Source organism: Guillardia theta, assembly GCF_000315625.1.
Source record: "Guillardia theta CCMP2712 unplaced genomic scaffold GUITHscaffold_248, whole genome shotgun sequence".
NCBI lineage: Eukaryota > Cryptophyceae > Pyrenomonadales > Geminigeraceae > Guillardia > Guillardia theta.
This window is the reverse complement of record NW_005434428.1, coordinates 39,834-67,094: the sequence shown is the minus strand read 5'-3', so window position 1 is coordinate 67,094 and position 27,261 is coordinate 39,834. Positions and strand designations below refer to the sequence as shown.

At 59.2% G+C, this 27,261-nt stretch overlaps 7 protein-coding genes across 7 annotated transcripts; 1 reads left to right on the top strand and 6 right to left on the bottom strand.

Annotated features, from left to right (window-relative positions):
• Positions 1 to 219: 219 nt before the first annotated feature.
• On the bottom strand, positions 220 to 651 carry GUITHDRAFT_148844 (hypothetical protein; the record flags this gene model as incomplete). Its single annotated transcript, XM_005819048.1, has 1 exon — positions 220 to 651. A coding segment is annotated over one exon (432 nt), but the record flags the coding sequence as incomplete, so codon positions are not given.
• Positions 652 to 923: 272 nt separating this feature from the next.
• On the bottom strand, positions 924 to 2,886 carry GUITHDRAFT_148843 (hypothetical protein; the record flags this gene model as incomplete). Its single annotated transcript, XM_005819047.1, has 5 exons — positions 924 to 1,721; positions 1,779 to 1,871; positions 2,111 to 2,161; positions 2,197 to 2,329; positions 2,687 to 2,886. The coding sequence occupies 5 exons, from the start codon at positions 2,884 to 2,886 to the stop codon at positions 924 to 926; spliced, it is 1,275 nt and encodes a 424-aa protein (XP_005819104.1).
• Positions 2,887 to 3,030: 144 nt separating this feature from the next.
• On the bottom strand, positions 3,031 to 3,510 carry GUITHDRAFT_121715 (hypothetical protein; the record flags this gene model as incomplete). Its single annotated transcript, XM_005819046.1, has 1 exon — positions 3,031 to 3,510. One exon carries the CDS (start codon positions 3,508 to 3,510, stop codon positions 3,031 to 3,033), a length of 480 nt encoding a protein of 159 aa, XP_005819103.1.
• A 58-nt stretch (positions 3,511 to 3,568) lies between these two features.
• Positions 3,569 to 22,804, bottom strand: GUITHDRAFT_121714 (hypothetical protein; the record flags this gene model as incomplete). The annotated part of the gene is made up of 2 exons (XM_005819045.1): positions 3,569 to 7,762; positions 7,898 to 22,804. The coding sequence occupies 2 exons, from the start codon at positions 22,802 to 22,804 to the stop codon at positions 3,569 to 3,571; spliced, it is 19,101 nt and encodes a 6,366-aa protein (XP_005819102.1).
• Positions 22,805 to 22,989: 185 nt separating this feature from the next.
• Positions 22,990 to 23,361, bottom strand: GUITHDRAFT_148840 (hypothetical protein; the record flags this gene model as incomplete). The annotated part of the gene is made up of 1 exon (XM_005819044.1): positions 22,990 to 23,361. The coding sequence occupies one exon, from the start codon at positions 23,359 to 23,361 to the stop codon at positions 22,990 to 22,992; it is 372 nt and encodes a 123-aa protein (XP_005819101.1).
• Positions 23,362 to 23,523: 162 nt separating this feature from the next.
• On the bottom strand, positions 23,524 to 24,207 carry GUITHDRAFT_148839 (hypothetical protein; the record flags this gene model as incomplete). Its single annotated transcript, XM_005819043.1, has 1 exon — positions 23,524 to 24,207. One exon carries the CDS (start codon positions 24,205 to 24,207, stop codon positions 23,524 to 23,526), a length of 684 nt encoding a protein of 227 aa, XP_005819100.1.
• Positions 24,208 to 24,342: 135 nt separating this feature from the next.
• On the top strand, positions 24,343 to 25,714 carry GUITHDRAFT_121711 (hypothetical protein; the record flags this gene model as incomplete). Its single annotated transcript, XM_005819042.1, has 2 exons — positions 24,343 to 25,415; positions 25,471 to 25,714. 2 exons carry the CDS (start codon positions 24,343 to 24,345, stop codon positions 25,712 to 25,714), a joined length of 1,317 nt encoding a protein of 438 aa, XP_005819099.1.
• Positions 25,715 to 27,261: the final 1,547 nt, after the last annotated feature.

The window sequence follows — 27,261 nt, the reverse complement described above, 5'->3', positions numbered from 1 at the left end:
ATGGGGTGGAGTTAAAAACGATTCCTCCGTCACATGGAAAGGTGTGCCACATGAATCCTAAATATATCGATATTTTCAAGACTAAACAAGGCGGATCAGCCGTAAGAATCTTGTATGGCATACAGATCATCGTGGCCGTCTACTTATACTGGATTTTCTGAGTAGACGTAACGTAGGTGTAGCGTACCGATACATTAAAACCCGTTCGAATATTAAGACCTCTGTTTTCTGTGTGCCGTGCCCTGAGATGTATTTGAAGCCCGACTTCCCTCCCACACGCATTGACACCCCGGTATGTCGAGCTCGATCCTGCCGATCGACGGCATGCTGTCGGGCATCAAGGCGGACGACCGCGCAGTGATCGAGAACGTGCTGGCGGTGATGCAGGGGCTTTCCAGGGACCTGTGCTTCGTGGACTACGAGGTGCGGACGGCCAAGGACGGCTTTGTGATCCTGGCAAAGACGGCGAGCCCCATGGTGGGGCTGACGGACCTGCAGCTCATCCGCGACGCGAACCCGGTGCGGGTGCAGAACGTCGGCGTCGCCCCCGTGGAGGGGAAGCGGATCTCCGTGCACGTCAAGGTGCTGCAGTCCACCGCGCCCGTGACGATGACGGAGGTGGATGTGATCAGGGTCAAGAGGAAGAGGCATTGGGGGTTTTTCTGATAAACTTCAATTATTTACTTCCCTTCACACTGCATGCGTTTTTCATTTTTCTTTAATTCACTCTCGAAGATGCACCTGCGAGTGTTGAGGTAGGGACAGGGGCACAGCTCCCACGGCCTCAGCGCCCTGGGGAGCGGGCAGAAGGCACACTTCCGCGTGATGGGAATGATCTTGACCTTGAAGTACCTCCACGCCCTCATTTATTGTAGCCTTGGAACATCATTTGACATTCTCTGCGCCAAAACACTCGTTTTTTTTTACATCCCAAGCACCTCCTCCGCCATGGTGAATCCCATCTTCTCAAGCTCGGCGGGGCTCAGGCCACGCAGGCACATCTTGATGAGGTTCTCGACCTCGGTGATGCTCTTGCACTTGATCTGGAAGAAGGTCTTGAGGTGGGTCTCCATCGGGAGGATGAGCTGGAGCTGCGGCATGCGGGGCAGCAGGGTGATGTTGTGCATGGAGATCCCCATCCGCATCAGGTACAGCGTGCCGACCACGAGGGTGGAGGTCTTGAGCGCGCCGAGCGCGGAGCGGAAGCGCTGGCCCATGAGGTTCAGGAAGCGCACGATGCTGTACACGCAGCGCCCGACGACCTCCTGCCTCAGCTCGGGTTGGAAGCTGGTGTTGCACACTCGGATCTTGTTGGTGGCGTGCAGGATCTGCGTCATGACCTGGCAGAGGTTCGGTATGCCGCCCCGGAGCTTGATCTCCCGCAGCAGCTTCCAAAGGAGGTGCCGGTGCTTCTGCTCCATGCGGCCGCGCTCCTGCTCGAAGCTCTGCCGCGCCGTGCGGGAGGAAAGGAGCCACTCCACGTTCTCCCTGACCTCCCGCTCATCCGTCAGCAGCCGCATCTCCCGCTCCACTGGCCCTGGGAGGTCGGAGATGACCACGTTGTCCATAAACTCGTCGTGGGTGAAGCGCTTCAGCCGCACGCAGTTCCCCGTGATGGTGCAGACGTGGCTGTCCTCCTCCTCGAACACCGGGCAGGTCGCCGCGTCGCAGCGGTGGATCGCCCCGCACTCGGTGCACCCCGCCAGGTCGAAGTCGATGCACTGCCAGCGGCATTGGTGTCCCGCCAACCCCTTCGGAACCACGAAAGGGTCGCTTACCGCCCTCCAGCACCTCACCCTCGTGTCCCAGCAATCCGGGCACTTGCGGCAGGTGGTGCAGCCAGGCTTCCGCGCCTTGAGCTGCTTGCAGCGCTTGCAGACAAAGCATTGCTCGCAGGGCTTTGTCATAACCGTCCCCCGCTGACCATTCCTCTTTTCCAGGTCCTCCCATCCGAGCCCCAGTGACCAAAAAGAAGCTTCTTTTTTTTCTTATTTGGCGCGTTGCCATGCTACGGGGAGGGACTGAATTGGATGGACCGGATTCTGAAGAAATGACATCGGAGCTAGACCTGCATATCGCGCTCGACTACATGTGGGATTCGCGCATGTACATGATCAAGGTGATCAGCAAGGGCGATTTCAAGTACGGCGACATCGTCCTCCTGATCAAGGACAACAGCACGGAGCATATACACACCAGGTACCCGAGGGAGACCATCATGATTGTGCAGCACGAGGTGGAGAAATTCGTCGAGCAGCGCGACATGTTCCGAAACTTCATCCGTGATATGCAGGAGAGGAAGGCGAAGCTCGCACCCCTGTTCACCGCCCTGTACAACGTGGATCAGAATACATGGGAGCTTGTGCAGGACATAATACACAGGAAACAGAAAGTATTGGACAAGGAACAGATTGTAAGCCTTATCATGCACGACAAAGGGGACATGCTCCACGCCTACACGGACATGTACAACGTCATTTCACAGATCCGGATGAAGCTCGGTATGCCCTTCCTCCCCTACAAGCACCCCATCACCCCGGACTACCTCCTGTTCCATCCAATCCTCGAGTGAAGATGTAGCGTGATTTTTCTGAACGTTTATTGTGCTTTAGTACACACTACACTACACGCTTTCTACTTCGGGGTGAGCAGCTCGTTGATCTTGTTCTTGTGAAAAGCGATCTACCTCTTGCAGAACTCGATGAAGGCAACGTAGTGGAGATAGTCGTCTCCATGCATGGTGTGCAGATTCCTTTGTGCCTTGCCCAGTTCTTCTTTCAAGAACTTGATCCTCTGCTTGTTGTAATCAACCTCTCTGTCGATCTTGTCGTGATCGACCTGACGGTCGGTGAGTGCGGTAGTGCGTTGAGTCGGTGCGGAGAGCATTCTTCTTTGGAAAGACACTCATATCCACCCCATCGCTTTAAATACGTGCAATCTGCGTGTATCTTAGCAGTTCATGTGAGACAGGTTATTTTTGAACATTTATTGCAGTTTAGTCACTACGGCTACTGCCTCTCGCATGACACCTTAATCCTCGGTCTCGAACACATTGAGCTTGCGACGCTTGGTGTCGTGGCTCTTAACCACAAAGCGGATGGGGTTGCGTGACTCAAACACAGTGGAGTTGATGATTTCCTGCTGATTGGCAATGATCTTGGATGACATAATGCTGATGTACTCCTGACAAGACTCGAAAGACACCTCCTTCTTGGTATGATACTTGATACTGTAGAAACATGGGCATTTACTCCATGGCGTCTCGTCGCCGTTGTTCTTCTTGTCGATGAACTCCTGAACCTCCTCGATGCGCTCTAAGTAGACTTTATCATTTATCTCGAGAGTGGCCAGCTTTGCCTCCTTGCGAGTACGACCCCTGGAATCGAAGGGCCTGGAAACACGGGGCTCGGAAGCAAGGGTGGATATTAACGTCTCTACCATACGCATTATGGCATCATCGCGCTCGCGAGAAGCAATCAAAGTAGCGTATATTTTGTGATTAATATGCATTCCTCTTCAGTACGACAAACATACCCATCACAACTCGTTTAAATACAACCCGTCCCCTTCAGTCCGTGTGGCTCATGATGACGCCCTGTATCGCGAGCCGGACGAACTCGTTGACCACGAAGAAGGGGAAGGTGGCGATGACGCTGAAGGCGTACATGACGATGAAGAGTAGGATCACGATGGGTATGACCCTCCATACGTTGAGCGCGGCGCAGACGGACTGGGCGAGGATCATGTCCGCGTTTTCGCCCTCCACGATGGCGGCCTTGACGACGAGATCGCGGTGGAGAGAGGTCAGCTTGTTGAGGAGGGGCATGCTCGTCACCACGCCATCGACGGACCGACACAGGCCGGTAGAGGCGAAGCAAGTCCACCACGCCACCTCGGACTCCCAGGAGACGTACTCGAAGGGCTGGAGGGAGCAGGAGAGCAGGCAGTCCTCCCTGGCCGTGGCATTCGGGGCTGCGTCCAGACAGCCGGGGCTCTTCTGCAGACTGTCGGGGAAGCGGAGTGTGGCGGGGAAGAAGAAGTTGAGGACCTCGACGAAGTCCTGGAAGATGCAGGTGGGAACCATTGGGAGGCAGAGGGGCGACACTCCAAAGGCGTAGTAAATCACAACGAGGGGGTAGGAGGTCCAGAGGAATGTGGTCAGGTACGGGATGCGGAAGGAAGACGCCACGAGCGACACTCCAGACCACACCACGGCGATTACGAAGCCCGAGACGAGGAGCGTGTAGTGGTGGCGACTGCAGAGCATCACCGCCTGGCGGTCACAGCGGGCAAAATCCCTGAGCATGCCGGGTAAGGCACTGAAGAGGTCGTAGAAGAACTGCCGGTTGAAGGGGGTCTGGTCGATCCATTTCAATGCCTGGAACACCAGCATGTTCAGGAAGGTCTGACGGGTGGGCTCCTTCAAGGGAGGCACCGGACCGCGGTAGGGGAGGTTGCTGAAGGGCCAGCTGCCCGAGACGATGCTGCGGGGGGTTGCTTTAAGGGTGTGCCCGTTGGCGTAGTACAGCGATGTGTTGGTAAATGCATCGCGTGTCAACTCAAACGTCCTGGCGAGGAGCGGGCACTCGAAGATCGTCCCACCAAAGTCGAACTGGAGCGGCCAGGCAAACGGGCTGTCGACCCAGTCCGCCGCCGTCTCTCTTCCCACGGCCATCGGGACCCCGTCGTTCAAGGCGACAGTGCCCGTAAAGCGCTGGACCTCCTCCATGCGGGTCTTCCACGATGTAAACATGAGGAGATGCCTGCGTGAAAGTCTCTGCTGTATCCCTGTCCCGTTGTAGAGCAGCTCCGTGGCGAATGGCGAGGTGGCTGTCATAGACAGCAACTTTCGGACAGACTCCTGGTTGCGGATGGCAAGGGATACGTTACCAGGGTACAATGTATTCGAGCTCAGATTAAACCTGTGGAGCAGATTGAGGAGAATGAGTGTAAACTCGCTAATGTTGTGCCCATGGATGAACACGCCGCCCTCTGCGTCCACCTCATAGTGCAGCCCGCCGTTGGGCTGGATGCTGCGGTGCACCGTCACGTCGAGGTAAAGCTCCGTCAGCGCGGCCGTCCAGGCTCGGTAGTGCCTGACCAGGCGGTGGTACAGGGGGGTGCGGAGGAGGAGCTCGAAGGCGAGGCCAGGGGAGTACAGGAGGACCAGGAGGGAGTCCGGCCTGTCACCCACGGTGGTCAGGAAGTCCGCCCAGCTCACAAACATGTTCGGGGGGATGTAGTCCAGCAGCCCGTGCGCCGACACGACGTCGTAGGTCGCGGCAAACCGGGTGACACAACCGGCCATCACCCTCGTGCTGCGGTTGGTGGCGAGAAAGTCGTCCCAGGCGTCCATGCAGAGCTCGTCGTGGCTGAAAAAGTCAGGAGCGCCTTCGATGCCGAGCAAGCGCCTGCCGTAGGGGGACTGGGAGCCGGAACCGGAGAGCCCGCTGACACCCAGGGAGACGAGCATGGGAGCGTAGCTGAAGGCCGAGCTGTAGACGCTGTAGCAATAGATCCTGGAAGAATCCGCGTTGTAGCACGGCGTTGCAAGGAGGTTGTTGTAGCTAATTGTGTAGGTAGAGCTCGTCTCGGCGGTGAAGCCGCCCATGCTACCTGAAACCTGCGCCAGGCACAGCCCGGATAGCTTGTACTGAACATTCATCCCTACCTCACTCACAGAGCAAGACTCCGGTACCACCTTCGTCAAGAAGCAAGAGCAAGACCCGTAGGTCTGCCCAGGCTGGATCACACACATGGGCTGGCTGGTGCACTGACCACAGGGTATGTTCCCAAACGTCTGCTCCACGCGGCTATTCATGAACACGCAGGTAGCTCCCGCCTGGTTGATGCACTGCTCGTGCGTCATGCAGGGTGTCTGCGAGATCTGCTGGACATTGCAGGAGCACTGCTTGCGGATGGGGTCGCAGCCGAAACGGTTCGTGACGGTGACGTCGGCACCGAAGGGGCACGCATCGCACACTACCGTATCGGCATTGTCCGAGGTCAACCCCCTGGCGCAGGTGTCCGCACCAGAGCACGACAACTTCCCGGAATCGGCCACGCTGCTCAAGTAGCTGGCCCAGCAGCGCGTCGGGGTGGGGAGCGTCCCGTCCCCGGCGCTGGGCTGGTAGTTATCCCCGATGTTGCAGTCCAATACCTCTCGTGGGGTGCAGTCCATACCCACGAGCGTCTCACCGACCTTTAACGGGATCTGGTATGTGATCCACTCAAAAGGGCATATACCAAGGATGCATATCTCCGCAATTCCCTTAAGGATGTTAGCGATAAAGAGGGAGACATGACCCACACCCTGAAGAATGGGACACATGACAGGGAGCCAAAAGTACATGATGAACCAATTCAAGAGTGTGCAGATAATCCGGATGATGATCATTAGCTGCTCTCCGAAGGGTGTCGCCTGGATGATCCCGAAGAGCATGTTTCCCAGCTGGTCGAAGAGAACTTTGGCCTCATTGATGAACAGATCGAGCCACCGGAAGACGTCTGGCATCACCTGCTCGGAAGACTGTCCGGTGACCAGCCTGAGGAAATTTATCACGATCATTGCAACGTAATACGCCAGCTTCACGAGCGTCTGTACGACCTGGCGCAGCTGGGAGATGGTGGTCTGCACCGGGACGAGCATCTGGGCCGGGCACTTGCCCCTCATGACATTGTTCTGCGCGATGACCTCGGCCACCATCCCCGTGGTGTAGGACGCCGCGCAGACCCCGGCGGACACCGACTCGTAAAAGTCCAGGACCGTCTCCGTGATGAACTGCTGGTTCGAGATGCTGTAAGCCGCCGGGTTGTATAGGAACTTCTGGTCGCTGCACACCCCCGCTGCCTTGCAGTTGGCCGCCTGGATGCGCTGGATGAAGTCACCGATGCGGATGCAGAGGTCGTTCATCGTGGCATCGAGGGTGCAGATCCTCACAGGGATCATCGCCGCCCGGGTGGGGGTGCTGGACAGCATCGCGGACTTGCAGGAAGGGCTGCGCAGCGAGGGATGCATCCAGGTGTCCTTCGGTATGCTCCCGAAGCACTCCCGTCGGTACTGCCCGGTCGTCAGGTTGCGCTCCGTCTCCGTGCAGAAGGTCCAGTTGCGCCCCCAGAACATCGTGTCGTCCACCAGGCTGGGAGCAGGCGGGGTGATGCTCCCCGCAGCCCCTCCCGAGGTGAAGAGCCCGGCGATGTCACGGAGGTACTTCCCCATGAAGTTGTCGATCGTCCATTCGTTCGTGTTCGCCACGGAGTCCAGCAGGGAACACTGCGCCTGATTCCCGCATACCTGCTGCCGTATGTCCCGGGCCAGCATGCGGGCGAGGGACAGCCTGACGGGCACGCCGAAGCTCGTGAAGCGGCCGTCGGCGAGGTAGCTGACGCCATGGATGCTCCGATCAGCCCTGTTGACGAACTTCTCCGTCTTGGGGGGAGCCTGGCACTGCCCGCAGCGCCTGCGGAAGTTCCGTGACAGCTGTTCCAGGTACATGGTCGACCTAGGAACATCCAGGTGGTGGTAGCTAACCTCCGTCACTGCACCCTCTCCCCCGGAGATAGCCGTCACCGAGCACTCGAGGTGGGAGTAGTTGTAGCGGTGGCACTGCCCCCCGAGCGGGACGGTGGAAGGCACGCTGACCATCCTCCCCATGTGGCATTCCCCGCCTTCGTCCAGGGTGGTCCTCCCGGCATCCGCTGTGACTTGCACAGGGATGTAGCGCAGCTGGAACTCGCGCAGGCGGTCGTGGACGGGACAGTCCTGAGCAGAGGCGGTCAGGTAAGTCCCGTCCCTTAGCATGCCCCCCGAGTGCGGCCAGTCAGTAGAGGTCCGGCAGCCCGCCGCCCCGGCGTGCGCCTGCTGGGTGTACCACTTCTCCCCCGAGAGGAAATCAACCGTTGAAAGGATAGAACAGCTCTCCTTGGAAACGACCTGGAACGAACAGTCCCCCGCAGAGGAGCAGCTGCAGATCTCCGATGCAAAGTACGGCCTTTGCAGGCCGGGCATCTCCACCCCATAGGGCTGCACCGGATTCGACATCCCGTTTCCGGCACTCCCCCCCATGTTGCTCGCCTCGAAGAACATCACCCCTGCCCTCGGCCCGTATGGCGCCCTGGGCCGGAAGGAGGCGTCGCCCCCGCCCCAGAAGTGCATCTCCCGGACGGGGCAGTCCCACGGCGGCAGCTGGCCCTCCGCCACGGTGTTCCCGAGATCCACCCGGTTAAGGTCGTAGTCGACGCGGGAATCGACGGAGTAAGAGGAGAGCCAGTCCATGCTGTTGTTCGAGCACGGGTCCCTGCCCGCAAGGTCGGGGGAGCCGTCTGCCTTGGTGGGGTACCAGAGCGGCATGCAGGCCGGCAGCAGGTTGTCGGTCATCCCATCCTCCAGGGTCTGAAGGTCCGCGACGAAGAAACCACCCCCCAGATCCATGAAGGACTGCCTTAGAATGCCATTGGACGGAGTCCTGGAATGGTAGGAAGGGTTGGGCTCCATGCCGAAGATCCCCGAGTAGGGCATGGAATACAAAGGCCGAGTGTACAGATCGGTCATGCCCTCCCCCTCCCCGCCCCCGTACAGACCCTGCCTCTGCAGGCAGGTTGAGTTGGGGCGCGGCGCCTTCTCACACAGATTGTTGGAGGCGGAGGTGAAGATGTCCGTCCTGCTCGGGGGCTGATTGTTCTTGGAGACACAGGGGGTATAGACCAGGGCGGTGTAATTCCTGCAAGTCCCGGACCCCTGGGGGAAGCAGTCCGCGCTGATCACCCGGGTGAGCTGCTCCGGCAGCGGCACGGTGTCGCAGGCCTCGTGGATATTGAACCCGCCGCCCAGCCAGGGGTTGATGGTGAACACATTCCCGTCCCCGGTCAGGTAGCACACCGCCTCGGACTGGCGCGTCTCCGAGCAACGGCCGGCGCTCGTCACCCAGTCGACGAAACGGTCCCTCTCCGGGCGCGATGCCGCCGCCCAATGAAGCAGATGCGAAGAGGTGAGCTCCTCTCCCCTCAGCTTCACAAGCACAGCGTAGCCCGGATTGGCAACCAAGGAAGACCTCCGCTTCAGCTCCGAGGCGCACTGCTCCAGGCTGCTGCGATGGACGCGCTGCCCCGTGATCTGGTCCTTCGAGCACTCGGTGACGTCGACCGCCTGGTTGATGCAGGTGTCCAGCGGCTGCTTCCGCATCGTGTCGGCCTGCTCGACGTAATTCACGTAATCGTACAGGGTGAGGGCCTGGAAGGGGTAGAGCGAGTGGCGGTCCATGAAGGAGGCACTCAGCGCGCTGGGCTTCATCCAGACGCTGTTGTAGATGGAGCCAGGGAGCGCGTTACCCGAGCCAAAGATCTGCTTCCTCATCAGGTGGTGCACCAGCCGGAAGCTGTCCTTCTGCGAATAGCCGTCCCGGGCGTTGCTCGTATCGCTCAGCCCGATTGCGCTCCTGTCCGAGGGGGTGAAGCCCAGCACGTCCTCCCTGAGTCCGCGGTACTTGATGGAGTGCTTCCCGACGTACTTCAGGAGCGTCTTCCTCACGCAGTCGGCCTTGCAGTACCAGAGGTTGTTCCTGATCTCCACCAGGACGCTGTCGTTCGTCCTCCGCGCCGGGCACCGCTCCCTCGCCTGCGCCTCGCTGGACGCGCAGAAGTACACGGAGGGCTCGGTCAGGCGCAGGGACATGGCATGGACGGCCATGTTATCCATCCGGACGTTGCACTGGCCGTCGCTGCCGCAATCGAACGAAACCCCGGTGCTGGTGGTGCACGAGGAGACGTTGCAGCGGACGGAGAAGCTCACCGGGCGGGTGCTGCTGCTATTCCAGATCGCCTCTAGGTCCAGGACCTGTAGGTTGGGGCTCGAGCCCTCCGCATTCTCTCTAGCAAGCAGAATCTCCCTTGCCTGCTCCACGCGCGCCCTATCCCAGCCCGTCCAGGCCTGGAGGTTGCTCTTGTTCACCCCCGGGACACCGTAGCAGTCCACCCACGCTGGGTACCAGCGGGTGGAAGCCTTCTGGTACAGCGGCCCGTAGAACTTGTCGGAGTTGGGGTCACCGCTCTGCATCTCGCGGTAGAATGTCTGCACCTCCACACCCAAGGTGGGAACGACGGACACCACTCCTACCGAACTCCCCTCCAACCCACCGCCCTGCAAGCACGTGGAATCCGTGCGGAGGCAGATGGCCCCCGCGGGGTTTGCCGTGTCAAGGTCGAGGCGGGAGAGGTCCGCGATCTTACGCTTGTCGTCTTCCACCAGATCCCGCACAAAGAGGGGTTGCTTGCAATGCGTCTGCACCACGATGCCCTCCCCGTTGTTGTACTCGCGGAGATAGACGAATCGAGTGGAGCAATTGTCATCTAACGAGTCATGCATCAGCCCACAGCTCTGCCCGGTGCGCCTGTCGTAGCCCACATCGCTGTCACAGACATATATGTCCTCACCCCCGGCGTTCTGATCCAGCAGCCTCACGAATGGCCTGATGAAGTTCTGATTCACCCCGGGCTCGGAGGTATTGAAGTTGACATTGAGGCACTTGGTCATGCGCATAGTCCCTGTGGAAAGGTCGGCAAGGGTGGCATAGTCCTTGAAGGCATCGTACTCATACTCGAGCCCGATATCTTTCCAATCTTGCAGGTCATCCTCCTGCTTCAGCACTCCCGCAAGGATCCTGTCCAACTCCGCCTCGAAGAACGAAGGCGCCAGGGTCGGCAGGGTGTACTGCAGCACGCCCAGGGATGGGTCGAAGTACGCAGGGCCGAGATCGAGGAAGCCGTCCGAGAGCGACGTCTTCGTGAACGATCCCATCGCCTTGGACAGGCGGTTCACACCCGACCCGGGGGGGAAGTAGCCATCCCTGACACTCCCGCTCATCATGTAGTTCACCACCTGCTGGAATATGCCGGGGATGTCGGAATCGTCGTAGAAGGGGTATGTCCCGTCATCCCGGGGTACGGCATTGGTCTTGAACACCTTATCGTTGTTGCTGTTGCCACCACTGTCGACCGCATTCGCGAATTCATTGTAGTCCTCGTCGGTGAGATACAGGTCCTTCAAGGTGCGATAATACACATAGGAAAGCCGATGCTCCCCTCCCCCCATGGCGCCCTGCACGGTGTGCCTTGCCAGGGACACCTGCTCGAAGAGGTTGTCGTAGATGCTCAGCGCGATCTGCGTCTCATTGGTAGGCGAGTTCATCCCGGATTCCAGGTACACCCTCGGGGAGCTAAGGAGGAAGTCACGCACCGTCTGCGGCTGGTACCCCGCGGTCTTGGCGTTCTCCCACCCGCGGCACGGCACCTGGTCGGTGGATGCACTTTCAAGGAGCTCCACGTTCACGGAAGAGTCCAGCAGCACGCACTGCACCCACCACGCCGCCGGGATCTCCATCTGGGAAGCGTCGCGGAAGACGTACAGCGAAGCATAGGGAGGAAAATAGGTAGGTACCCCCGGCTCGAGCTCGACGGAGTACCACTGCGTGCCGCCCGTGCCCTGCGTCTGCTGCCCCGCGTACACCCCCATCAGGTTGAACACCGTCGCCGCGCAGGTCGCCCGCCTCTGGTACTCGTCCCAGGTCGTGAAACCGCGCTTGAAGAAGCGGAGAAGCGCCCGGTTGAGCGCGCGGTCGATGTTGGGCAGCGACTGGTAGTTGTAGTCCTCGTCCCAGAGTCTGCAGAGCTCCTGGACGTTGGACACGGTGGCATAGCTCGGGTCGAGGTCACAGGCACTCGATATGGACGCCCTATCGGCGGTGCAGAACATCCTCACCAGGGGAGTGACCAGGGGGTCCACCCTGCATATCGGGTCGTACCTCCTCGCCACGTCCGAAGGGTCCAGGGCCTTCAGATATCCCGCAGCACCGCAGAATAGGCCGTCCTGCAGTTGGTAGGGGGTCGCCAGGCAATTCCCGGAATCGATGCAGCTCCCATCCTTCTGCACCCGGTTGATCTTGCGCCCGAGCGTATGGTAGCCCTGTACATAGAACTCCTGAAGAGAACAGAGCTGAAGATTCGAGCAGAGGCTGAGCGAGTTCTGGACGCCCGCGAAGCTGTCCTCCCCGGCCACACCGGAGAAAGGGTACAGGAAACCCGTCCTCTGCCTTTCCATGTGGTCTACAGAGCAGAGGTCCAACTCCCAGCCCGCGGCAGCCCTCCGGTACGTCCGCATGGTCCTGCCCTCCCCGGGTTGATCCACAGCTCCCCCAACCTCGTTGAAGACGGAGGAAGGGTTTCCAGCGCAGGAAGGGAAGGAATAAGCATAGTCCCTGTCGCAGGTGTGAGGGTGTACCTTCAGGATACCCCTCTCGAACAGACCCTGCTTCACCACCGCGTCCGTCACATAGGGGCTTGTGCTGTACCAGAGCACATCCGGGTTCACCGCCGCCAGCGTGCCGGGGCTCGCCGCCCCCGTCGCCCTCGCCCGCATCGTCTCGTACTCGAACCACTCTCGGAACCCGCACATGCCGTGGCGCGGGAGGAAGTCCGGGACGACCTGCCAGGGGGAGTACCCGAGCGATTCTTCACCGCACTTCTCCGAGTGGGAGTGCATCTCCACAGGGTAGCCCACCTTGTTCCGCATCAGGACATAGCCATCCACGCACCTGCCCCATGCGGAGCAGACCTGCCCGGAGTCCCTGCAATGATGGTTCTGGTAGCACTGCAGCGGCGCCGAGCCCTGCACGGCGCAAACCCCGTCCCTCTCCTCCCCGCGGGACTCGGACCACGACCTCAGGCAGCGCACGGCCGCGCCGTGCAGGGCAGGGCAGTCTGTGTCGTTGCGACAAGTCCTGAGTGGTAGCTGCCCGCAGCCAGGACCCCACTCCGGCACCGTCCCCTCCGGGAGCTCGTACCTTCCAAACGTTTGTCCACTCGCAGGCCAAACCGCCGTCGCCGTCGCCCCCGTTGCCATCTCCGGGATCCAGTGGTGCAGAAGGCCCGATGACGGGCGGGTGTGCTTCCCAATCCTCCCTTGCGTCGGGACCTGGTCCCAGCCACCGGCAACCCCCGTCTGAATGTAATCCGTAGTATCTCCCGGGACGAAGCGCCCGATGGGCTGGGTAGGGTCGTACCTCTGCCCGTCCTTCCAGCGGGCCTGCAGCCTGGCGTTGTTTGTCTCGAACATGGGCATGCCGTAAGAGGCGGCGGAGCAGGAGGCGGCGGAACCGAAGTAGTTCTTCAGCAGCGTCTCGTTCCTCAGCCTCCTCGCATCCAGCTGAAGGTACTTCTCTCCCCTCACGGAGTCGTACTCCACAGACATCCAGGTGTCGAAGCCACGGAAGGCCGTCTCCTCGTGCCGGCACCCCACCGTGACGTGGTAGCCGCTCGGGTGGATCCACCCCTCCGGCCAGTAGTCCGCCACCGCGTCGCAGTATTCCCGGTTGCCCAGAGGCTTGCCGAAGGCGACACCTTCTCCCGCCTTGCTGCCAGTGATCAGAGCATCTTCCATCAACGACTTGTCGGATGCTTTGGGGATGAACGTGGTGATATACTGCTCCTCGTGCGCCAGTATCCTCTCCGCAAGAGCCAGATTCTCCTCTGGGCTCAATCCCGATGCCAGCAGCTCCTCCTCCGGGAACACGGTTGGGGCGTACAGCGTCGAGCGCTCAATATCCATGTCGGAAATGCCACGCGGGTCGAAGGCAAGGGGGCAGGTAGCATTCAGAGAAACGTCCCACGCATAACCAGAGCACGGAACCCCGGCGGCCTCCGCACAGGAGCAGGGCTCGGAGAAAACGCCATCGCAGTACACAATGCAGTCGGATGTCAGGTACATCTTCCCGCAAGTCCCGGTGATCGTAAAGGGGCAGTGGCTCCCTTGAATGCTATGATTGGGAGGGACCCGGTCAAAGACACCGTGCAGGTTGCACAGCCCAACCATCCGGACCTGCGTCATGCAGCGCGTGCGCCAGAGGTCCACCGCAACCCTCTGAACCGAGATCTCCGGGTTGGGCTCCTGTGCCCCGACGGCCTGGTCAACGTACACCAGTGCCTCCAACCTCGCCAGCTCCAGCACGAAGCGGGTGCAGAAGGCCTCCGAGCCGGAGGTGTGCGTCGACCTGAGGACGGGCATCAGTCGGTCCTTGAAGTGGCTGTAGACGCTGGACAGGCTCCCGACGTAGGACTGGAAGCCATTCGCAGCGTTGGAATCGATGGTTTCGTCCACGCAGTCCTCCAGCGCAACGGAGATATCGGTGTCTGGGTTGTAAAGCTTGTACCTCCTCGCGGCCGGGCGGAGGAAGAGATGCGAGTTGCGCTGCAGCCACTCCATGTTCGAGAGGCGGAGTCCCGCCGTGCCGAGGTGGAGGACATCCTGGAGGTTATAGTTGTAGTCCACAAAGCTATCATCGATATTCGCCATCCAGTAGTCCAACTGAAGGTCATTCACCACGCCCCACACATCCGACAGCTGCATATCTGGGCAGCTCCAGGAAGCGTCCCACGCCGCCTCGGCCACCCTGTACACGCTCACCCACTCCCCGAACGTGGAATAGCTCCCAGCCTGGCAGATCGCCTGGAAATCCTCCACCGCACCCCCCGGGAGGGAGGTCAGGCTCGCCAACCTCGCCGTCGCGCAGACCAACGGATCAACTCTACAGAGCATCCCATTTGGGGTAGTCCAACCGCAATAGCAGCGCTGGGTGAAGCCAGAGGCGTTCTGGCCCAGCACGCCGTACTTTGGGAGCTGAAGACCCGCCAGCCTCCCCGCCACGGTGTACCTGACCCCGACTCCCGTGTCATCGATCCCCAGAGGAATATAGGCACCGTCCAGCGGGTTCAAAGTACCATTGGTCACAGGCCTCACCAAACTCCCGCGTGTCCTGCACCTTGCGCTCTTGGATGGCATATATCTCAGGTCGCCACCCCCTGTCCCCCAGTAAAAGGGGGAGTCTTCCTTGGCCCTCCCAAGGATGTAGCTGACGGTCTCCTCGATGCTGTCTGCGAAGCGGGAGGAGGAAGGGCTCCGGGTAGGGTCGTGCTCATATGCGTAGGAGGAGGCACCGAAGGAAGCCCTTTCCGCATCGAGAGGCAGCGTCGCGAAGATCTGGGAGACGAGGTCCACGCACAGATCCCACAGGGAGCGGTTCTTGCTGCCTGCTTCCAGGACCTCGCTCTCGTCATACCCCGAGACAGGGCTGGAAGGGTCGAACATCGACTCATCGCGGAGCTGGGCGCGCTGGGAGTCAGTGAGGGGCTCGGCGAAGGCTTCAAAGAGAGTGCGGTTGAAGTAGACCTCCGTCTCGATGTACTCTGCCGCGAGATCGAAGATAACATCCAGCACGCTCTGGCTCTCAAGGACGGAGTAGTCGATCGCCTGCATCTCCTTGGAGGCCCAGACACCCGGGTTGTCCTTGGAGCAACACTCCACGCTGTTGGCCCCGCCCGGACAGGGGCAGCCGAAGCTGTTGACGTTGGTGAAGATGCTCTTGAACTCCCTTAGCTTGGCCTTGACACCGTCCTGCACCGCCCTGGCCAGCACCTCGTTTGTTGGCCCCCCGGGGCTGTTCTTGAGCTTCTCGATGAAGCCATGGATGATGGCGTTCCTCGCAGGGCCACCGCACGAGAAGGGGGACTGCTGGGGACAGCAGGCGTCCACGCCGGGCTTGCAGTTCGCGGATGGGACCATAAAGGTGCGATCAGAAGGGCTGTTCCGGTAGTACAGCATGGACCTGACCGAGCGCGTGCCCCCCGACGGCCACAGCTCGGCAGAGGCGAAGGGTCCCATGAAGTAGCAGTCGAAGAGCTGGTGCAATATGTCCCCCTCCACGGAGAAGAAGCTCGCCTCCAGCTCCGGATTCTCCCACTGCAAGAGTGCCTCCGTGAAGTACTCCGTGGCCTCCTTCTTGATCTTCAGGTGCTCCTCCCTCGCGGCATCGTACAGCTGGGTCGAACCCGGCGGGTAGCTCACCGAATGGAGCGAAGCCACCGGCACGCGGTTGGTCGTCCTCCCCGACCAGATGTACTGCGGGAGCTGGCACTGCGCCGCGTTCGAGGTGTTCAGGCACTGCTCGAACTGGTACGCCTTGGCTGGGTCCGGGTTGCTGGAGGGCCCGGTGAAGACCTCGCACCCGTCCACATCCGCGAAATCGGAATTGTCCGACACGAAGCCGGCCACCTCGTAACGGAAGTAGTTCTCGCGGGTGCGGTTCGTGAGCGTCAGCCACCCTAGCAGGCACGCGTCATTCCCAGTCCCGAGCCGGAGCGTTTGCTCCAGGCACGTAACCACGGAGGAAGGGATCAGGGAGGGCTGGTAGCTCTGCTGTATGATGTACCCCACCTTGGCTAGGTCGGGGTAGTTTCGAAACCCCGTGAGGTAGGCCGCCCCCGCGTCCCACACCTTGTTCACATAGTTGGAACGGCACCTGGTGAGCACAGTCCCGGGATCCACGTCCTGCCTTGCGAGCAGAGGGAGGGTGGGGAGATGCCGGCTGCAATCCCCCTGCCCCCTCCCTACGCAGGTGAGATAGGTGCTCATCTTTGTCCTCGAGGCCGTCACCAGCTCCTCGAAGGTGTAAGGGTTGTAGACGAGCCTCGGCTTCCCGTCCGGCCCCAGCAGCTGCAGCGACCCGACGCACCAGAAGGCCTGCTCCCGGATGCCCTCCTGGCGCCGCTCGGGGGACACCCTGTGGGCAAGGTCCCCGCAGGCGCAGCGGTAGATGGTCTCCGTGGTGACATCGGGGAGCCTGCAGTGCTTCTGGTCGATGGTCTGCAGGACATCCATGAAGCCGTACGTGACACCCGAGGCATAGGCCAGCACAGCATCCGTCAAGTGGTAGGCGGGGGCAAGCTGCAGCGTCATCCCGGCGTCGATCAGGCGGTCGGTCACCTGCGCCGCCGCCCCCCCAATGAAGTCGGATCCACCCAGCGCTTGGGCCTGCACGTCCTGCTCAAACACCTGCGTGAGGCAGATGCCCGCCACGTCCCCACTCACGGCCTGGATGCTCGGGTCTCCAATCACCAACTGGAAATTGCCCAGGAGGTCCGAATTCAGGATCGCCGTCATGCTGTTGGTCGTGCAGACAAAGGTCTTCTGCGCGGCGATGAAAACGTACAGAGGGAGGAGGAGGATCTGAGAGAATAGGTTTGTCATGCTGGCCATGGAGAGTGTCGCCTTGGCGTTGAAACTTGGGTCTGTAGGGACAAGGCCGACCTCGGTAGAACTGAGGATCGCCTGGGCTTTCATGGTGATCCCGTTCACTAGGGACATCAAAACCCCCACGGAAGAGACGGTGATGTCCTTCATGTCGCACATGGCGGAGAAGAACACCTGGTCCGGCCACTCGATCACCACGCGGTTGGTGATCTGCCCGGTAGAGGCATCGACAATGAGCGCCACGCTCTGCGAGAAGATGAGGTAGACGTTCTGCATCGTCAGCAGTGCCTGCCGCATCAGCTTCGACACCACCGACCCGATGGCACAGAGCGGGCGCTGGAAGTTGACCTCTGTGCCGATGCACCTGGCAACCGCACACTGCGACGCGGCGTAGCAGAGCCTCTGCAGTGTCGGGTAGCCCATGCATCCCGTGCAGTCGGCCACACTGCAGTTCTTCTTCAGAGTCGTCAGCATCTGGTATGTGCTGGAATATGACCGCGTCCCGGCCCACACCCCGCCATCCACCCTCAAGCGGATGTCCGAGAGCCAGGTCGTGGTGACCTTCTGCCCGGCCACGGCAAAGACCGTCATGGAGCTCTGCTGCCCCGCCCCGTTCCAGCCCGTCAGGGAGCTCTGCGCCACGCGCGGCACCCTCCGGATGAACCGCTTGTCCTGTGTCATGGATACTTGCGGCAGATTCTTAGAGCTCAGCCCCAGGTCGGACGCCAGGTGGCCACCGCTCGGCACGGCCACGCAGGTCAGCGCCCCCTCGCTCCGGTCGCACACCTTCACCTCCGCCCCATCCTCCGTCGGGAACAGCGCCACGCCGGAGCAGGAAGGGCCCAGGCACGTCACGTACGGGGTCCTGATCGTGGAGAACACATTCACGGCGCCGGCGCATCTCTTGATCGTGAAAGCGGAGGTCTTCAGGATCGCCTCCGTCGCGAAGCGCTGGGTGTCGAGCCTGACATGCAGGCACACCGGGCCCGTCGATGGCTCGTGCGGGACGCTCCAGTCCGTCGTCGTCGCCCTCACGAAGATGTCAGCGATGTCGTCACTCGGGAAGGACACCACCTCCTCGATGCTGTATATGTCCGTGACAAGCACCGCTTTCTGGGAAGAAGGGATGGTCTTCAGCAGGGTGTAGCTCTGTCTCTGGTCACTGACAAGGCTCACCTCCTGCTCCGTCGTCACGACCAGGATGTTGCTCCTGCCAATCGAGTCGACGAGGTCCACGCTCGCGTACTGCAGCCTCGCGATGCCCGCCGACCACGCCTCGCTGCCGTCCACCTCATAGTCGATCGCCGTGCCCCGGAAGGAGCCGTCCAGGATCTTGGCGGACGGGCGGATCCCGGTCTTCAGGCTGGAGGGGAGGCAGTAGGCCTTGACCGCAATCTTCAAGTGACTATCGATCCCCGCGATCGAGACACAGCGGTCCGGCTGCGAGGGGGGGCCAGAAATCCCCACGTCCCCGTAGCAAACGCGGTTGCAGCCCGACATCTCCACCAGGGCCATGACATCGAAGGGCAGCCGGTCCGTGCCGTAGAACTCACCCCCCGAGCTGAAGAAGCGGCTCTCGACCGAGACGGTCTGATTCATGCTGTACACGAGCGGCTTGCCCCCCGCCACCTGCGCCAGCGCCGTGTGGAAGGCGTCGTACTGCTCCCCGCAGGCCAGCTCGCACAGCCTCGTCCGGTAGCACATCGTGAAGTAGTCGATCGGCTCGGGGAGGATCGCCATGACGTAGTCCGAGGAGTAATAATTGCTGCAGGTCCCACTCGAAGAATCGATGAATACAAGGAAGTAGTCAAACATGGAACCGATGCTTTGGTATCCTTCGTACAGCGCCGTGAAGACCCCATCAAAGGCCGTTGACAAGTTCCCGTTCGTCCTCTCCACCAGCATACTACACATGAGCCGCCGATCTCCCGCCGACTGCTCCAGCATCGCATTAAGAAGCGGGCGGTAGCCCACGGGCGCCCACTTGTAGCACTGCTGCTCGAGGTGGTCGCGGAACACCGTCCCCTGCCCGCCGCGGCACACGCAGTCGACAACAGGGAAATCAATCAGGAACACGTTCATAAAGTCAAAGAGCCCCAGCGCCGTCTCCGCCCCGACCGTGCAGAAGAAACGCATCGCCGTCGCGGGGGGGTTCGTGTACCCGAAGATGAGGCTCACCCCGCCGCAGATCTCCCTGGCAGGCTGAACCATGAGCTGGTCGACGTCGTCCCTCATCGCCGTCAGGATGTAGAAGATCCCAGAGTCCACCCCCTGCCCGGAGGCCAGCTTGAGCACATACTCCATGATCAGCCGCTCCAGGAAGCGAAGGAACATCTGAAAGCTCGTCGAGGAGAACCGGACCACGCGCCCAAAAATCCGGATCCAGGAGGGCAGCCCGAACAACATCGCGCGGGACATATCCGCAAATGGACGGTTAAAATTCACAGATCCTAGCAATTTCGCCATGAAGGCAGGCGCACCGTTGGTCAGGTAGGTTGCCGCGACGGTGGAGCCTACGACGGCCTGCCTGGTGTACAGGAGGATGGGATTCGAGGGGCTCAGGCTCTGACCAAAGGTGGCGATTTTCACGAAGGAGTGATAGAACAGGAACGACGCACGGTGCCAAGCCTCGAAGGCATTGTCGACGTTCAGGATCCCCTTCCCGCACCCCAACAGCAAAGAATGCCCCAGAGCCACCGCTGAGCACTCGGTGAAGCGCGGCCAGTCCCCACCGCTGAAGATAGCAGGGAAGAGCACCACCGCGTTGAGCGGCAGCCGCATGAAGTACAACACACCGGCCCAGGCCTCCGCCAGGCTCGAGCCGACCTCGGGCATGCGGCGCTGGCTAGGGCACAGCAGGCCCTCGCTCAGGAGAGACTGCGGGACGAGCTCACTGAACATGCTCTCGGAAGGCCCTTCGTTGGTCGTGGGGTTAATGAAGTAGACCACGTAATCAAAGCCATCGAATCCGGGGCGCGGCATCCTCGTCACAACATCGAAGCTCTGCATAGAGGCCTGCAGGACCGTGACGGCGACGTTGTATTCATTGATGTACTCCAGCCTGACCACCGACATGTTGTACAGAGCCCCGCAGTTGCTCACCTCCTGCACCCGGTTGAAGCCCTCGAAGGTCCAGGTCATCACCGCCGCCCCCGACGTCTCAGACTGGTCCAGCGCGAAGGCGTTGAACTTCCACACCCTCACCTGCCCGTAGCTGGAGTCCATCACGATGCCGAACTTCGTGGGGAGGCCCGCGCAGTACCGCGAATACGCCTCGTACACCTCCGGGTTCGGGTTCGTCGCGTAGAACACCGCCCACTGGCTCGTTGTGGAGGGGTTGTACAGCTGCGGGTAGTCCTGGTACGCGTACGGTATCCCAATAAGACTGGGCTGGAACGGCTCTTCACAGGACGGAGAGCCCAGGCAGATGTCGTTCGCGGGGATCAACCCGGGGAGATCCACCAGCCTGAAGGACAGCGCATCCTCCCCGAAGATCCTAGAGACCTTGACGCTCCACTTCCCCAGACCGTCCTGGTACGCCGTGAGCACCACATCGCTCGCAAAGACGAAGGGCTGGAACTTCTCCCGGATCGTCGGCTCGCTCTGGTCGGGAGGGAAGGCATACACCGTAGTAAGGTTCACAGAAACCCTTGAATTAACATCCGCGCTGGAGACACAGCTCTGCGTCGCCGGGTCCCAGGCGCTCTGCGCCGCCGCGTTGTACACCACGCCCTTTGGGACGGTGTACCGGACAGGAGGGCCGAATGCAAGCGGGGAAAGGCTCAGAGCAGAAGGGGATATCGACCCGACGGCGCCCTGCCCCACCCCGCAGTCCCGGAGGAGGTACTGCACCGAGTCCCTCCAGTCGTTGGCCCCGTACAGCACAATCCCCTGGTTGATCGTCCCCGTGAGGTGCAGGCCCACACAGAAGGGGTAGCAGCTGAACCCTTCAAAGCCGGGTATGCAAGAAGGGTCGGGGACCGCCGAGAAGGGGCACTGCGGCATGACGTAGATGGCAGCGTCCGCCCTCACCTCCCTGGCCACATCCAGGATATTCACCTGGGCCGCGGCACCCATCTGGTTCCAAGCACCGGGGCTGGTGCTCGTTGCAGACACCCTCGTCGCGGGCCACCGGAGCGACTCCACCTGGATCTTCAGCCTCTTGCAGGTCGCGTACTGGCTCGACGAGGGCACGGAGAAGGTCACCGGGATGCGCTGCGTCGCGTTGCTCGAGTTGACCGCCTGCTGTATGCTGTTCGATTTGAGGTAGTCCTGGATCATCGAAGCCACGGAACCCGTGGTGGAGGGCATGTTGCTCCCGGAGAGGTACGGGACGATCGCACAGGTGATCTGCGCCCCTACGCCGGGGACGTCCAGGCACTCGCACCCCAGCATCCCAGTCGTCAGGTCTCCCGCCACGTCCCCCTCGGGCAGCTCCCCGTACTTGACCGCCGCGATGCCGTACGCCGGTTCGACAGGAAAGGGCCAGTTCCTGTAAGCAATCTCCCTTGTCACTTGCTTGTAGAAGATGTTGTACTCCGTGCTGATCCCATCCGTCACCGCGTACATCCCCGGAGTCAGCCCCACCACCGCGCGGAAGTTGCCCCCGAAAAGCGCCCGGGAGTCATCGTCGCTGTAGCTCAGGGGGATCGGGACCGGGTCGCACTGCGGTGCGGAGCCGGTGAAGAGCGTCTCCAGGATCACCAGCGAAGAGTCCAACCAGTTGTCGACGGTCCTACCCAGGTACCTAGCCCCAGCTACCGAAAGGTCCATCGCCGGGCGGAAGTCCGGGGCGCACAGGATGCGCTGGTGCACGCCGAGCATCGGCAGCGTCGCACCGAACCGGCAGCGGTGCAGGGTCACGAAGGGGAGCTGCACGAACAGACCCAAAAGCGCGTTCACGATACAATGGATGCCCTTGTACAGGTTCATATCGCTCAGCGGGAATGTTAGTAAATCAATGACCGCATTCGCAGCGGGGCAGGAGAACACCACGAACCTTGCCATGTAGAGACACATATCGCGGAAGCTGCCCGCAGGAGTTATAAGGTCGAGGTTGATCATGCCGGGCTCGAAGCACTCCACCGAACCCGTCGCGTTCAGGATCAGGAAGCTCCCGGTGCCACCCCTGGGCACCCCGCCGAGGGGGTTCGTCGCGCACGCCATCACATTGACAAGGTACGACGAGATCGACAGGACCACCTCACCCGAGAACTTGAAGAAAGACGTGCCGAACCTAGGGAGCCACCCGACATTCACGTTGTCCGCAAGGAAGGACGGGGCCAGCACTGACAGGAACACCCCATTCACGATCCACATGATGCAGTTATACAGCGCGGTGACATGGCTAAACAGCAGCTCCACTAACTGAACCGGTAGGACGATGAAGAAGTGAATGTAGGTCCCCAGCCCGGCGTTGTAAACGTACACATACTCGGCAACCAACCCGGGAGCAAAGTCCAGCACCATGCTGAGCACTGCCATGACCAGCACCAGGAACCCAAACCAGAGAAGGTTCCGCGCGATGAAGCCCAGCGTCATCGCCAGGACGTTGAATGCGAAGAAAAAGTAGGCGAAGAGGTTCTGGAAGAACGTGCCCACGAGAGACATGGAGGCATACCTCTTGGTAGGGCGCATCGAGCGGTCCACCACCAGCGACAGCACAGAGTGAACCACCCGCTCTACCACCAGCACGAGGACCAACCCCGCCACGAACAAAAGAATATACATGCCGCACCCAACGCGCAGCCCCCAATCGCCCAAACCCACCACATAAGTCCTAAATACAATGCCCGCGCCGTTCACCACGGGACAGGCTTCAACAAGACCACGAGGGGATATTGTTTCGTACTTTAATTCACTACGCAAGTGGGAGCGGGAGGGAAAGAAGGGTTTGCCTACTCTTCTACGCATGCTCAACTCAATTCCTCCCATTCTCCATCATCATCACTGGAGAGCTTGTCGTAGGCAGTCTTGGTAAAGGCAAGATCATTGGCGTTTAAATTGGTATTCTTCACGCTGGCCTTGACACTCTTCGCGCTGGCCTTGAAAGGATCCTTGAAAGTATCAAATTTGTCCTTGAAAGGATCCTTGAAAGGATCAAAATTGTCCTTGAAAGGATCCTTGAAAGTATCAAATTTGTCCTTGAAAGGATCGGTAGATGTCTTTTTGATAAATTGACGCACGGCATCCAATGCTTTATCCAAGTCGCCTGTCTCTTGGCTTTCGGATATGATCTCAGCCAGCGACTGCTTGCGTTCGTACATCTTCTGCTTTTTAGGACCCATGATAGAATCAGTACCATGCAGGCCCAACCGCGCGCTTATATAGGCAGGTTTCACCCTGCCGCGACCCGGGGATACTAGGGGATATCGTTTCGTACTTTAATTCCTTACGCAAGTGAGAGCGGGAGAGGGAAAAGAAGGGTTTGCCTACTCTTCTACGCATGCTCAACTCAATTCCTCCCATTCTTCATCGTCGGATACTTCCTCCATTTCCCCCCAGTCCTCTTCTTCCTCGCTGAGGGGCTTGGAATCCTCCGTGTTGATCTTGGTTCCCTTCTCTTCACGGGCATCGGACTCATCGGAAATATAGATTACCTCCATCTTCTCCGAATCTGCGGACTCCTTCTCAGTGACGCCATCGTGCAGCTTCAGCGTGTTGGCCATGGTCTGGATCTTCACCTTCCTCGCATCGTCGATGGTGCACAGGCCGTCAAAGCCAGAGAGATCGGTCAGGCCCGACTCCCAGAACTCGAGCAATGCATAATCCATGGTATCGGGCTTGGATTTCGTCTTGACTCGAAACTTTGCGAAGTGTACAAGGCTGTCGAGTTCCTTGGTAACATCTTCAATGAATCCCTTGACGTCATCGATATCATTGGGATCCTTTACCTTATCAACCCATTCGCATAAGTTTTTATGTGCAAATGCAATATCGTCCTCCCGTGCTTTCTTATCGAGCACGACCATATCCTCCTTTTTTTCAACGCTCTGCTTGACATTCGTATCTTCTAAATGCTGCCGCATGGCATTCAGCATTGGATACAAGTTGGGTATGTTTAAGATTTCCTCCTTGTCTCTCTCAGTCAGCATTTGCATAGGTTTCCATATCTTCTGCTTTTTACGACCCATGATAGAATCAGTACCATCCAGCCCCAGCCGCGCGCTTATATAATCTCCGCGCCGTTCCCCACAAGGCAGGTTTCACCCCGCCGCGCCCCGGCGCTACATAAACGCGGGAGGACCACGGGAAGGCCAGAGGGAGGAATGAAGGAAGTCCACAACCAGGATACCAAGGACGACCCCAAGAAGGAACCCATGAACCTGCACGAGGCATGCGAGGAGGGAGAGAGGGACGCCTTCGTCTACCCACCGAGCAGGGACACCGCCAACGACCCAAGCATCCCACCGGGCGACTACACCGACGACGACGACCTGGACCTCGACACGACCTTCATCCTCGTCCGCGCCTCCCAGTCGCTCTGCCTCATCGTCACCTTCGCGTTCTACACCTCCCTGGTGCTCTCCAGGGCCGACGACGACGACAGAAAACAGAGCAACATCTTCTGCGTCCTGCAGACCATGGAGAGCATCACCGTCGACGCCGTCACCGTCCTCTTCATCCTCACGGGCTGCGCCGACTCCCACCACTACTGGAGTGAAGACGCCAAGCCCCTGCGCGTGCTCTACGACGTCAACGCGGAGGTCTACCCGCACCTCGCCCTGGTGAACCTCCTCCTCATCCCTTTCGGCATGATGGCGCAAGGCCTGTGGTCCAGCCCGATGACCTGGGCCATCAACCTCGGCTCGCTCCTCTACCTCTCGCCCTTCATGGAGACCCAGCAGCAGGCCCACTACAGGCTCTTCAACGAGTCGACCTCCATCCTCATGACCCTCCTCCTCTGCAGGACGGCCTTCCCGCTCGTCCGCCTCGCCATCGCCACCACCGTCAGGAACTTCCCCGAGAGGCACGAGTACGTCAACATGGCCAACATCTTCTTCCAGATCACCGTCTCGTGCGTCATGACCTCGGTCAACATGCGCGACAACCACTTCTACTACTCCTTCCGCTTCCTCCTCACCCGCTTCTCGGAGTACACCCTCGGCTGCGTCTGCTACATCTACATCAGCCGCAGGACCACCCGCGGGCGTCTTCCACTGGGGCAGGCATCCGCGCCATCCGCTACTGGGAGGCACGTCCTCTTCCTCCACTTCCTCGTGTGGGTCTCGCAGATCGACCAGACCCAGCCCACCGACGACGCCCTCTGCGCAAGGATCGCCCTCGGAGCCCCCTGCATGACCCACTTCGACCCCGGTCGTCTCCCGCGCCGTCCCCGCAGGTTTCATCCTCCTCTGCTCCCTCCACCAGGCCGCCGCCGCCGCAGACCTCCCAAGGTGGCTCTCCGAGCACCTCCCCATCGCCAGGCTCGGCCTCGTCTACCAGTACCCGGTCGCCGCCCTCCTCGCCGCACTCATGCGCCTCCTCCGCCTTGGACGCGTCGCCACCCTCTTCGCCGCACTGTCCTACCTTTTCGCATGGTTCATCACCTCCGCCGCAAACCGCCACCTCACCCCAAGGCTCGTCCCCGTCCTCGACCGCATCCTAGACGCGGTTCAGGAGAGGATAGGACGATGGTAGGACGCGGTAGGACACGGTACCCCACCCTCCACGTTGGGTGATATTCAGGGGTGGGGTGATTTATGGTACTAGATTGAGTAATTTTATAATTACTAATAGAGCCCAGGCCCCCAGGGAAGGCCCCCCCTTGGCCAGAATCTGAAAACCGTTAAACCGTTAAACCGTTAAACCGTTAAGAGTAGGACAATGGTAGGACACTTCTACTCTACTCTACTCTACTCTACTCTACTTCTACTACTATCTACTACTCTACTACTACTATACTACTACTACTACTACTACTACCTGTCCTACTTTTTTACTAATGCAAGAAATATATGCAAAATATAAATTTTAACGGTTTTCAACGGTTTAACGGTTTAACGGTTTTCAGATTCTGGCCAGGGGGGGGCCTTCCCTGGGGGCCTGGGCTTTATTAGTAATTATAAAATTACTCAATTTAGTACCACAGAGTACCCCACCCTTGAATGTCAGTCTCTGTAGGGGTACTGGCTAAATCAGACCTGTACCCACTGCATGCTGCCCATCACAGGGTGATCATCACTATATAAAACGGTGAGTGAGTGTGTGTGTGTGTGTGTGTGTGTGGAGAGAGAGAGAGATGGATTACGCGGAGTGCAAGAAGCACATGGGAATGATGCTCAGCGAGAATGACATCTATGAAAAGTTGGAAACTGCTCATGATCTGTACCAGAAAATGATGAAAGAAATGCAAGATGATCTAAAACAAATTTTGCAAGTGGATCTAGTAAAGATAAATCAAGTTTTAAATTCAATCATTGATAATCTGGACAATGACATTATGAACATTGAACAGTATGCGAATAATCTTGATGAGATCATTGATAAAATACTTAAATTCAGAAATGCGAATTTCGTTACAAATGGATCATTGAATCGAACCCTTAGTTATTTGACTAAATCCTTGTATGCTTATTACGAAGAATTGAACGAACGTGGAAAACTTTTTGATATCGTACAGAAACGAAAGAATGATATATTGAACGTAACTTCAATCAGCATAGAGAATCATATAGGTGCTTTGTTGTATATCCATTCATTGAATGACCCATATATGATAATGAAGTACAGATTGTCTCATCTCGATAAAATAATACGTGAAATGAAAGATATGGAAAAAGAGATCAACAAAAGATTCGGAATAAAATTTCATTACAGCAACTTTTTGGATAACATACAGCAGCATACTTCAGGATATCATTTTCATTTCATCATGATGTTCGCTCTTAAACAACCAGACAAGACCTAAAACGAAGCTTGATCCTTCAATTACAATATCGGGTCATTGGTTTGCGTGACTCCCAAGAAAGACCCCGAGGGGGAGTTGACAGACACCCGGTAGTTGAAGCTCTGCTGGATACCGTCGGTGCGTGTGTAGGTTGTGTTGTTCTTGATGAGCTCGATGGAGAGCGCGAGGGAGCGGATTCGCTTCTCCTTCTCCTCTTGCTCCATCACCATGCTGTGTGGGGAGTGAAGCCCGCCCCTAGATTTTTTTTTCCTGTTTTTTTTTATTTTTTTTTAAATAC